Here is a 13998-nt window from a genome sequence, read left to right on the forward strand (position 1 = left end):
TATTATCAAACACAACACTGAATGTGAAACATACCTATTATCGAACATAACACTGAATGTGAAACATGCATATTATCAAAGCACATCACTGAATATGAAACATACCTATTATCAAACACAACACTGAATGTGAAACATACCTATTATCAAACATAACACTGATTGTGAAACATACCTATTATCAAAGCACATCACTGAATATGAAACAAACCTATTATCAAATACAACACTGAATGTGAAACATACCTATTATCAAACATAACACTGAATGTGAAACATGCATGTTATCAAACACAACACTGAATGTGAAACATACCTATAATCAAACACAACACTGAATGTGAAACATACCTATTCTCAAAGCACAACACTGAATGTGAAACATGCATGTTATCAAACACAACACTGAATGTGAAACATACTTATCAAACACAACACTGAATGTGAAACATACCTATTATCAAACATAACACTGAATGTGAAACATACCTATTATCAAAGCACATCACTGAATATGAAACATACCTATTATCAAACACAACACTGAATGTGAAACATACCTATTATCAAACACAACACTGAATGTGAAACATGAATGTTATCAAACACAACACTGAATGTGAGACACTGTAATCAAATACAACACTGAATGTGAAACATACCTATTATCAAACACATCACTGAATGTGAAACATGCATGTTATCAAACACATCACTGAATATGAAACATACCTGTTATCAAAGACAACACTGAATGTGAAACATACCTGTTATCAAACACATCACTGAATGTGAAACATACTTATTATCAAACACAAAAATGAATGTAAAACATACCTATTATCAAACACAACACTGAATGTGAAACATACCTATTATCAAACATAACACTGAATGTGAAACATACCTATTATCAAACACAACAATGAATGTGAAACATACCTATTATCAAACACAACACTGAATGTGAAGCATACCTATTATCAAACACAACACTGAAGGTAAAACATACCTGTTATCAAACACAACACTGAATGTGAAACATACCTATTATCAAACACAACACTGAATGTGAAACATACCTATTATCAAACACATCACTGAATGTGAAACATGCATGTTATCAAACACAACACTGAATGTGAAACATACCTATTATCAAACATAACACTGAATGTGAAACATGGCTATTATCAAACACATTACTGAATGTGAAACATACCTATTATCGAAGCACAACACTGAATGTGAAACATACCTATTATCAAACATAACACTGAATGTGAAACATATCTATTATCAAACACAACACTGACTGTGAAACATACCTATTATCAAACACAACTCTAAATGTGAAACATACCTATTATCAAACACAACAGTGAATGTGAAACATACCTATTATCAAACACAACACACATACCTATTATCTATGTTATCATGATTATACTGAATCTACACTAAATCATGTTGTTAATCAGACAGTTTTAATGAACAAGTATTTGTAATAATTATATCAAGTGGGGTCTCATTTTACTCATATTATTGTTCTGAATCAGAAAATATTACTCCTTTTCATGTTTCTTTAAAAAAATTATTTTATTTAAATGAATAATTATACTGAATCTACACTAAATCCTGTTGTTAATAAGACAGTTTTAATGAATAAATATGTGTAAGAATCATATAAAGTGGGGTCTCATTTTGCTTGATTTGTTCTACTGAATCCATTGATATAATTATTTTACACATTTCTTGAAAAATTTTTTTTTTTTTAAGATATCAGGTTTAATGGAAGTTTTGACATTTCACAACAAAACATGTTTATTTGTTGTTTATGTAGAATATAAATACAAATGTGACTGGTCATTTAATTCAGTTTTGACCACTGATTCATGTGATATATATTTTGTTTATATTTATTACACAACATTGTCCAGTTTATCAGACAAGTTTTGATGTCAGTTGTATTATTCCAGGTTAGTGGATGGACAGCATTAATGAGGGCTGCCATGGGAGGATACCTGGAGGTCTGTAGACTTCTCATTGATACAGGATGTAAGATCGACACCACAGAAGTATGTTATCTACTTAGTCTGATCACATTACTATTAATCAACACAAAATCATGTTGTTAATCAGACAGGTTTAATGAATAAATATTTGTAATAATTATATCAAGTGGGGTCTCATTTTACTCATATTATTGTTCTGAATCAGAAAATATAACTCCTTTTCATGTTTCTTTAAAAAAAATATTTTATTAAAATGAATGATTATACTGAATCTACACTAAATCCTGTTGTTAATTAGACAGTTTTAATGAACAAATATTTGTAAGAAACATATAAAGTGGGGTCTCATTTTACTTGTTTTGTTCTACTGAATCCATTGATATAATTATTTTACACATTTCTTGAAAAAAAAATTTTTTTAAGATATCAGGTTTAATGGAAGTTTTGACATTTCACAACAAAACATGTTTATTTATTGTTTATATAGAATATAAATACAAGTGTGACTGGTCATTTTATTCAGTTTTGACCACTGATTCATGTGATATATATTTTGTTTATATTTATTACACAACATTGTCCAGTTTATCAGACAAGTTTTGATGTCAGTTGTATTATTCCAGGAGGATGGAGAGACAGCATTAATGAGGGCTGCCATGGGAGGATACCTGGAGGTCTGTAGACTTCTCATTGATACAGGATGTAAGATCGACACCACAGAAGTATGTTATCTACTTAGTCTGATCACATTACTATTAATCAACACAAAATCATGCTGTTAATCAGACAGGTTTAATGAACAAATATTTGTAATAATTATATCAAGTGGGGTCTCATTTTACTCATATTATTGTTCTGAATCAGAAAATATTATTCCTTTTATGTTTCTTTGAAAAAATTATTTTATTAAAATGAATGATTATACTGAATCTACACTAATTCCTGTTGTTAATTAGACATGTTTAATGAACAAATATTTGTAAGAATCATATAAAGTGGGGTCTCATTTTACATGTTTTGTTCTACTGAATCCATTGATATAATTATTTTACACATTTCTTGAAATTTTTTTTTTTTTTAAGATATCAGGTTTAATGGAAGTTTTGACATTTCACAACAAAACATGTTTATTTATTGTTTATGTACAATATAAATACAAGTGTGACTGGTCATTGTATTGAGTTTTGACCACTGATTCATGTGATATATATTTTGTTTATATTTATTACACAACATTGTCCAGTTTATCAGACAAGTTTTGATGTCAGTTGTATTATTCCAGGAGTATGGAGGGACAGCATTAATGTGGGCTGTCAGGGAAGGACACCTGGAGGTCTGTAGACATCTCATTGATACAGGATGTAAGATCAACACCACAGATAGGGTATGTTATCTACTTAGTCTGATCACATTACTATTAATCGACACAAAATCATGTTGTTAATCAGACAGTTTTAATGAACAAATATTTGTAATAATTATATCAAGTGGGGTCTCATTTTACTCATATTATTGTTCTGAATCAAAATATATTACTCCTTTTATGTTTCTTTAAAAAAAATATTTTATTAAAATGAATAATTATACTGAATCTACACTAAATCCTGTTGTTAATTAGACAGGTTTAATGAATAAATATTTGTAACAATCATATAAAGTGGGGTCTCATTTTACTTGTTTTGTTCTACTGAATCCATTGATATAATTATTTTACGCATTTCTTGAAATTTTTTTTTTTTTTTAAGATATCAGGTTTAATGGAAGTTTTGACATTTCACAACAAAACATGTTTATTTATTGCTTATATAGAATATAAATACAAGTGTGACTGGTCATTTTATTCAGTTTTGACCACTGATTCATGTGATATATATTTTGTTTATATTTATTACACAACATTGTCCAGTTTATCAGACAAGTTTTAATGTCAGTTGTAGGATATGTTGTATATTATTGATATTGATAACAAAGTATTGTCCATAATATTTACATGTTATTTGGTTATATTATAGATGAGTGGATACACAGCTTTACATTGGGCTGCTGAGCGGGGACGTCTACAGATCACAAGATGTCTGGTAGAACAAGGAGGTGCCAATCCCATGGTTACAACACATAAGGTAATATTTTATAGTATTTGACCAGTGTTCAACTATTTTAATGAATCACTAAAATGATGTATAAGATATGGTTGGTCAAATTGATTCTTTTTCAAGGCAATAGTCAAAAGTCATCTGATCCTTTAAATTTAACTTAAGATATGAAAAAGTTTTATGGAGGGTGTGGATACAGACATAGGAGGGTGTGGATAGGGTATACAGATATAGGAGGGTGTATATGGGGTATACACATACAGGAGGGTGAGGATGGGGTATACACATATAGGATGGTGTGGATGGGGTATACACATATAGGAGGGTGTGGATGGGGTATAGAGGTTTAGGAGGGTGTGAAGGGGTAATACAGATATAGGAGGGGTAGATGGGGTATACACATATAGAAGGGTGTGGATGGGGTATAGACATATAGGAGGGTGTGGATGGGGTATACACATATAGGAGAGTGTGAATGGAATATACAGGAATAGGAAGGTGTGGATGGGGTATACACATATAGGAGGGTGTGGATGGGGTATAGAGGTTGAGAAGGGTGTGGAGGGGTAATACAGATATAGGAGGGGATGGATAGGGTATACACCTATAGGAAGGTGTGGATCGGGTATACACATATAGGAGGGTGTGGACGGGGTATAGAGGTTGAGTAGGGTGTGGAGGGGTAATACAGATATAGGAGGGGATGGATAGGGTATACACCTATAGGAAGGTGTGGATCGGGTATACACATATAGGAGGGTGTGGACGGGGTATAGAGGTTGAGTAGGGTGTGGAGGGGTAATACAGATATAGGAGGGGATGGATAGGGTATACACCTATAGGAAGATGTGGATCGGGTATACACATATAGGAGGGTGTGGATGGGGTATAGAGGTTGAGAAGGGTGTGGAGGGGTAATACAGATACAGGAGGATGTGGATTGGATATACTGATATAGGAGGGTGTGGATGGGGAATACTGATATAGGAAAGAGTGGATGGGTAATACAGATATAGGAGTGTGTGGATGGGGTATACAGATAAAGAAGGGTGTGGATTGGGTAGGGTATACAGATATAGGAGGATGGGGATTGGGTATACAGATATAGAGAAAAAAGTAGTATTACATCTTCCCGGCTTTAGGTTGGCCTTTTGTGTACCCAAGGCAGGTGAAGGAAATCAACTTAGAAGCGCTGTGATTAGATGTAAGGGTACAATATATATTTTTATAAGTTTTACCCTTGTCCGTCTGTAAGTACGTACGTACGTACGTCCGTCCGTGCGTCCAAAAATTGGTTTCTGTTCTCTAACTTGAGTTTGCCTTAACCAAATGTTATGAAACTCATAAACAATGCTAATTACCACAAAACTGAGATCAAGTTTGAATTTTGGTGGCGTCACTTTAACCGTTCTAGAGTTATGCCCCTTTATAAATGGAAATGGAAAATTTTTAGTTTCCGTTCTCTAACTTAAGTTTGCTTCAACCAAATTTTATGAAACTTATAACAATGCTTATTACCAATAAATACAGATCAAGTTTGAATTTTGGTAGCATCACTCTAACCGTTCTAGAGTTATGCCCCTTTATATAAATGGAAAAATTACAAAAATTTTAGTTTCCGTTCTCTTACTTGAGTTTGCTTCAACCAAATGTTATGAAACTTATACACAATGCTTATTACCACAAAACACAGATCAAGTTTGAATTTTGGTGTCGTCACTTTAACCGTCCTAGAGTTATGCCACTTTATAAATGGAAAAATTGCAAAATTTTTAGTTTCCGTTCTCTAACTTAAGTTTGCCTCAACCAAATTTTATGAAACATATACACAATGCTTATTACCACAAAATAAAGATCAAGTTTGAATTTTGGTGGGGTCACTTTAACCATTCTCCAGTTATGCCCTTTATAAATGGAAAAAATGCAAAATTTTTAGTAAAACACAGATCAAGTTTGAATGTTGGTGGCGTCACTTTTACTGTTCTAGAGTTATACCCCTTTATAAATGGAAAAATTGCAAAATTTTTATTTTTTTCTAAATATCAATTAATTTTTGAAATTGGAGTTATATTCCTTTGTCCATGATTATAGTTGAATCAACTACAATCAATGCTTTATACAAAGCAATGTTTAATTTTTACTTCCACTGATAAAACACAGATCAAGTTGAATTTGGGTAGTGTCACTTTAACCATTATTGAGTTATGCCCCTTTGTAAATCGAAAGATTGCAAAATTTTTAGTTTCCATTCTGTAACTTAAGTTTGCCCCAACCAAACATTATGAAACCTATACACAATATTCATTACCACAAAACTAAGATCAAGTACAAATTTTTTGTTTCCGTTTTCGAACTTTAGTTTGCCTCAACCAAATGTTATGAAACTTATACACAATGCTTATTACTACATAATACAGATTAAGTACAAAATTTGGTGAGAACACTTTTACCATTCTTGAGTTATGTCCCTTTATAAACATAAAAATTGCTGAATTTTTAGTTTCCGTTCTCTAACTTTATTTTATTTATCTATGAATAACTGCAGTGTGTATATTTTCAATATAAATTTTGAAACCCATTTAAATATTTTTTCACCCCGTTTTCACCCGGATTCTTTAGCCTTCAGACTGATTTCCTTTGAAATACCGGCAAATTCGTAATTCTTCCTTTACAAGAAGTTCAACTAGCTGTGTAAACTCAAATTAAGTGACCCATTTCAGTGCATGGCTTTATTTGACAGCTTTGGTGTCAAACACACTGTTAATTAACACCAATTACCTTAGCTTTAGGTCAAAAATAATTTGTGTATTTCAAAGTTGTTTCACAAAAAATTTAATTACTTCACCTTTTTGTCACCTTTCACAATATACTCTTTAAATTTATGTTTATTTTTGTAAAAAAGGTTAAATCTAAAACAAATTGAATGCAAATACATATAAGATTATTACTTATTATTTTTCTACCTTAGAACAATTAGAAAATAAATAGTTGAAAATTATTAGGGCCTCACCGAATGGCAGACGCCCTATAGTGATCAATCTGTCCGTCCATCTGTCCGTCCTTCCGTCTGTAACAAATTGTGTCTGCTCTATATCTAGAGAACTGGAATGATTTCAAAGTTTATACTTGACATGTATATAAACCAACACCAGAGGGTGTGTCATAATGTATGTACAACTTCCTAGGTCAAAGGTCAAGGTCAAAAACTTTGGTTTAAGTTGACAACCCCATGTCCTATGGTAAAGATCGTGTCCGCTCTATATCTTGAGAACTGTTATGATTTCAAAGTTTATACTTGACATGTATATAAACAAACACCATAGGGTGTGTCATAATTTATATACATCTTCCTAGGTCAAAGGTCAAGGTCATAAACTTTGGTTTCAGTTGACAACCACATGTCCAATGATAAAGATACAAATTTTTTACCTCATGTTATTCTCAGCGGGGCCCACAGAGATGGCTCCCATCTCAATGATATCTAGTTTTTTTCATCTCTACTTCCTTTAAATGTTTAACTTTTTTTTATTATACTCTAATATCAACTACCGTGCGAGGGCTGTATAGCCAGTCAAGGTCTTTAATAACCCCCATCATCATCTCTAGAAATAATGTATAAAACTCTACAGATAGACATGATAGATGCATACTGAGCTCCTTGTGACTTGTGAATTGAATATAATCAAGGAAATTGTTAAAGTGTTAAACATTGATCTATCATAGCCAGAAGTGCATTGATAATAATACTTTAAAATTATTTTCAGTTAATACTTTACCATTACTTTTCATGGTTTGGAAATTGCTTGTTTTAAAATATAAAAAAATGTCCCCTAAAATACTTAAATTCAGCTGGAAAAAAGTTCGTAAGCGTTATGACCTGAGATTTTATTAGGGTACAATATATATATATTTTTTTTTTATCTATGAATAACTGCAGTGTGTATATTTACAATATAAATTTTGAAACCCATTGAAATATATTCTAGAGAATTGTTCGAAAAGACTTCCAAAATTTCATAAATTTGGCGTAAAAGGACGGTGGGCATGGATAACATAAACAAGCTCCGTTGGAAGTTGGTCATGATACATTTGACCTCAAGTTTTAAAACAGAATAATAAAGTACTAATACCACACATAACTGTTTTGTCCAGGTTTTTATTATAAAAAGTGGTAAATTTAGAAAATGTTAGTATTGTCGCCTATGGCAGAATAAATAGTACCGTTTTCCCTATAGGAGGGTGTGGATGGGGTATACAGATATAAGAGGGTGTGGATTGGGTATACAGATATAGGGGGGTTTGGATGGGTAATACAGATATAGGAGGATGTAGATGTGGTATACAGATATAGGAGGGTGTGGATGGGGTATACAGATATAGGAGGGTTTGGATGGGTAATACAGGTATAAGTGGGTGTTGATTGGGTATACAGATATAGGAGGGTTTGGATTGGTAAAACAGATATAGGAGGGTTCGGATGGGTAATACAAATATATAGGAGGGTTTAAATCGGGTATACAGATATAGGAGGGTTTGGATGGGGTATACAGATATAGGAAGGTTTAAATGGGGTATACAGATATAGGAGGGTGTGGATAGGTAATACAGATATAGGAGGGTTTGGATGGGGTATACAGATATAGGAGGGGTTGTATGGGTAGAATTAATGAATAGAAAAGGATTGGGTACAAAAATATAAAAAATAGAGAATAATATTGGGATGTTAAAAATATAAAGAACTGTGAATAATGTGCCCACAAAATTAGAAAAGATAGTTAAAAATGAAGACCCCCAAACTCATCCACACCTCATGTAGACATTAGGATGCATTTACCAATCTTCAGACTGCAAAGAAAATAACAGGACCAAATGGTGACAGATGGAACTTTTATTCTGATTCTTTAAAAAAAAGAGTTAAAAGCCTATTTAAAGTCTTCACAAAATTGTGAAAAATAATCGAAATGTCGTCTCATGAGTTATATATATATGGTTAGCATCTGTTAAGATAAAATTAATCACCACTCAGCTGCTACTGGTCTTACTAATTGTAAGATATTATGTGTTACAGAAGCCTTCTTTGTAACAGGTGAAAGCAATATAAAGATTTGTCTGTATTTCAGGGTCAGACGCCATACGATCTAGCAGCAGAATATAAATCTCTCCAGTATAAAGAAGTGATGGAATACTTACAGGTACATATAGTGATAGATATGGTGTTGAATTACAAACGCTTACACTTAGAATGAATCAAGTAGAAAATAAGTTACAAATTATAAAGAAATATAAAACTAAGAAATCAAATGCCGCAAAACCAAAATACTTCAGGAGAGAAATCTTACAAAATTGGTTTTAAACAAACAATTTAAAATTCTAATGCAATTATTTGTTATCACCATTTTGATTGGACAACATCATATATTTGGGGCGCTAAATCCACACTTAACAAGCTTTTAACTAAGCTTAGTTGTCATGTTTCAATTCAGGAATTTATTATTATGTGATTTCTTCAATATTCAACAAAATTAGCAGATGTTTTTTATTTCATATTCTAGAGCAAACAAGACGAGAGCAAGTTTTGTTAATTTTTATAAATAAATTGTTTTTGGTTTTTGATTTGGAGATGTACGGCGGCCGGCGGGGGGGGGGGGGTGGCTGCCAAACAAAAATTTTTGTGGTCGTATATTGGTATGATGTTGGCGTCGTCGTCGTCGTCCGAAGACACATTAGTTTTCGCACTCTAACTTTAGTTTAAGTGAATGGATCTCAATGAAATTTTACCATAAGGTTCAATACCACAAAAGGAAGGTGGGGATTGATTTTGGGGGTAATGGTACCAACAGTTAAGGAATTAGGGGCCAAAAGGGGCCAAAAATAAGCATTTTTGTAACTTCCAGACATAACTTGTGTGTTAGTGTATGGATCTCTCTGACATTGTGCCACAAGGTTCCATATCACAAAGGGAATGCTGGGATTGATTTTGGGGGTAATTGCCTCAAAATTTTAGGAATAAGGGGCCAAAAAAGGGGCAAAAAACAAGCATTTTTATATGGACAAATACTTTAGTACAAAACATAATTTAAAGCAGTGTAAGGGAGATAAATCAAATTCATCATTAGAATTACCTCCCTTACACTGCTTTTAAATTATGTATAAAGTAATGGTTAATGAACAATTAAGACCAAAAAAAAGAAATTGTGGGGGGTCAAATTTTTCTTATTTCAGATTTCAGAAATTAAAAAGAATTATTCTTCAAATATTATTTTTTTTTCAAATTTCAAATATTGAAAAATTTCAAGAAGTAATCTTTAATTGCACAGTATGGCGCATTAGATTTGTAAAATCTTTGACCACATTTATTTATTTGTTATGCCAAATCTGACTGTGTATTTAGATTTTTAATTTTGGGGTCCAGTTTTCAAATTGGTCTACATTAAGGTCCAAAGGGTCCAAAATTAAACTTAGTTTGATTTTAACAAAAATTGAATTCTTGGGGTTCTTTGATATGCTGAATCTAAACATGTATTTAGATATTTGATTTCGGGCCCAGTTTTCAAGTTGGTCCAAATTGGGGTCCAAAATTAAACTTTGTTTGATTTCAACATAAATTGAATATATTTTATTTATTTGTTATGCCAAATCTGACTGTGTATTTAGATTTTTAATTTTGGGGTCCAGTTTTCAAATTGGTCTACATTAAGGTCCAAAGGGTCCAAAATTAAACTTAGTTTGATTTTAACAAAAATTGAATTCTTGGGGTTCTTTGATATGCTGAATCTAAACATGTATTTAGATTTTTGATTTCGGGCCCAGTTTTCAAGTTGGTCCAAATTGGGGTCCAAAATTAAACTTTGTTTGATTTCAACATAAATTGAATATATGGGGTCCTTTGATATGCCGAATCTAACCATGTATTTAGATTTTTCATTTTGGGTCCAGTTTTCAAATTGGTCTACATTAAGGTCCAAAGGGTCCAAAATTAAACTTAGTTTGATTTTAACAATAATTGAATATATGGGGTTCTTTGATATGCTGATTCTAAACATGTATTTAGATTTTTGATTTCGGGCCCATTTTTCAAGTTGATCCAAATAGGGGTCCAAAATTAAACTTTTGTTTGATTTCGACAATAATTGAATATATGGGGTTCTTTGATATGCTGAATCTAACCATGTATTTAGATTTTTTATTTGTGGGCCCGGCTATCAAATTGGTTCATATTGAGGTCAAAAGGGTCCAAAATTAAACTTTGTTTTATTTCATCAAAAATTGAATTATTGGGGTTCTTTGATATGCCAAATCTAACCGCGTATTTAGATTTTTAATTTAGGGTCCAGTTTTCAAATTGGTCTACATTAAGGTTCAAAGGGTCCAAAATTAAACTTAGTTTAATTTTAACAAAAATTGAATTCTTGGGGTTCTTTGATATGCTGAATCTAAACATGTATTTAGATTTTTGATTTCGGTCCCAGTTTTCAAGTTGGTCCAAATTGGGGTCCAAAATTAAACTTTGTTTGATTTCAACATAAATTGAATATATTTGTTTATTTGTTATGCCAAATCTGACTGTGTATTTAGATTTTTAATTTTGGGGTCCAGTTTTCAAATTGGTCTACATTAAGGTCCAAAGGGTCCAAAATTAAACTTAGTTTGATTTTAACAAAAATTGAATTCTTGGGGTTCTTTGATATGCTGAATCTAAACATGTATTTAGATTTTTGATTTCGGGCCCAGTTTTCAAGTTGGTCCAAATTGGGGTCCAAAATTAAACTTTGTTTGATTTCAACACAAATTGAATATATGGGGTCCTTTGATATGCCGAATCTAACCATGTATTTAGATTTTTCATTTTGGGTCCAGTTTTCAAATTGGTCTACATTAAGGTCCAAAGGGTCCAAAATTAAACTTAGTTTGATTTTAACAATAATTGAATATATGGGGTTCTTTGATATGCTGATTCTAAACATGTATTTAGATTTTTGATTTCGGGCCCATTTTTCAAGTTGATCCAAATAGGGGTCCAAAATTAAACTTTTGTTTGATTTCAACAAAAATTGAATATATTGGGTTCTTTGATATGCTGAATCTAACCATGTATTTAGATTTTTTATTTGTGGGCCCGGCTATCAAATTGGTTCATATTGAGGTCAAAAGGGTCCAAAATTAAACTTTGTTTTATTTCATCAAAAATTGAATTATTGGGGTTCTTTGATATGCCAAATCTAACCGCGTATTTAGATTTTTAATTTAGGGTCCAGTTTTCAAATTGGTCTACATTAAGGTTCAAAGGGTCCAAAATTAAACTTAGTTTAATTTTAACAAAAATTGAATTCTTTGGGTTCTTTGATATGCTAAATCTAAACATGTATTTAGATTTTTGATTTCGGTCCCAGTTTTCAAGTTGGTCCAAATTGGGGTCCAAAATTAAACTTAGTTTGATTTCAACAAAAATTGAATATATGGGGTTCTTTGATATGCTGAATCTAACCATGTATTTTGATTTTTTTATTTGTGGGCCCTGCTATCAAATTGGTTCATATTGAGGTCAAAAGGGTCCAAAATTAAACTTTGTTTTATTTCATCAAAAATTGAATTATTGGGGTTCTTTGATATGCCAAATCTAACCGTGTATTTAGATTTTTAATTTTGGGTCCAGTTTTTTAAATTGGTCTACATTAAGGTCCAAAGGGTCCAAAATTAAACTTAGTTTGATTTTAACAAAAATTGAATTCTTGGGATTCTTTGATATGCTGAGTCTAAACATGTGTTTAGATTTTTTATTTCGGGCCCAGTTTTCAAGTTGGTCCAAATTGGGGTCCAAAATTAAACTTTGTTTGATTTCAACAAAAATTGAATATATGGGGTTCTTTGATATGCTGAATCTAACCATGTATTTAGATTTTTGGGCCCCGTTATCAAATTGGTCCACATTGAGGTCAAAAGGGTCCAAAATTAAACTTTGTTTTATTTCATCAAAAATTGAATTATTGGGGTTCTTTGATATGTCAAATCTAACTGTGTATATAGATTTTTAATTTTGGGTCCAGTTTTTTAAATTGGTCTACATTAAGGTCCAAAGGGTCCAAAATTTAACTTAGTTTGATTTTAACAAAAATTGAATTCTTGGGGTTCTTTGATATGCTGAATCTAAACATGTGTTTAGATTTTTGATTATGGGCCCAGTTTTCAAGTTGGTCCAAATTGGGGTCCAAAATTAAACTTTGTTTGATTTCAACAAAAATTGAATATATGGGGTTCTTTGATATGCTGAATCTAACCATGTATTTTGATTTTTGGGCCCCGTTATCAAATTGGTCCACATTGAGGTCAAAAGGGTCCAAATTAAACTTTGTTTGATTTCATCAAAAATGGAATTCTTTGGATTCTTTGATATGCTGAATCTTACCATGTATTTAGATTTTGGATATTGGACCATAATAGGTAAATTAAAAAAATTAAAGTTCTTAGACCACATTCATTCTGTTTCAGAAACCTATGCTGTGTCAAATATTTAATCACAATCCAAATTCAGAGCTGTATCAAGCTTGAATGTTGTGTCCATACTTGCCCCAACTGTTCAGGGTTCGACCTCTGCGGTCGTATCAAGCTGCGCCCAGCGGAGCATTTTATTACTATATGAATTTGAGTTATTTCCTTTTGAACAGAAATGGTATAATTAATAATTAATTTCTATGTCATTTGGTCTCTTGTTTATTTTGAGTTATTTCCCTTTGAACAGGAATGATTTAATTAATAATTATCTCATCAAAAATTGAATTCTTGGGGTTCTTTAATATGCTGATTCTAACAATGTACTTAGATTTGGGATATTGGACCATAATAGGTAAATGTCCAATTTCAAATTTTTCATTTCTTTGACCACATTCATTTTG

The 13998-nt window shown here is 31.9% G+C and overlaps 1 protein-coding gene across 4 annotated transcripts in view; it reads left to right on the forward strand.

Moving 5' to 3' along the window:
* Nucleotides 1-13998, forward strand: part of LOC127731837 (uncharacterized) — a 395646-nt gene that overhangs the window by 300882 nt on the left and 80766 nt on the right. For 3 of the 4 annotated variants that reach the window (XM_052240678.1, XM_052240680.1, XM_052240679.1), the window contains 4 exons: nt 1980-2078; nt 2639-2737; nt 4028-4135; nt 9229-9300. In XM_052240678.1, coding sequence (XP_052096638.1) covers nt 1980-2078; nt 2639-2737; nt 4028-4135; nt 9229-9300 — 378 coding nt within the window. The remainder of the gene's footprint in view (nt 1-1979; nt 2079-2638; nt 2738-4027; nt 4136-9228; nt 9301-13998) is intronic. The other variant, XM_052240681.1, reaches the window with a different exon arrangement.

This window comes from Mytilus californianus, unplaced genomic scaffold (assembly GCF_021869535.1).
Source record: "Mytilus californianus isolate M0D057914Y unplaced genomic scaffold, xbMytCali1.0.p SCAF_21, whole genome shotgun sequence".
NCBI lineage: Eukaryota > Metazoa > Mollusca > Bivalvia > Mytilida > Mytilidae > Mytilus > Mytilus californianus.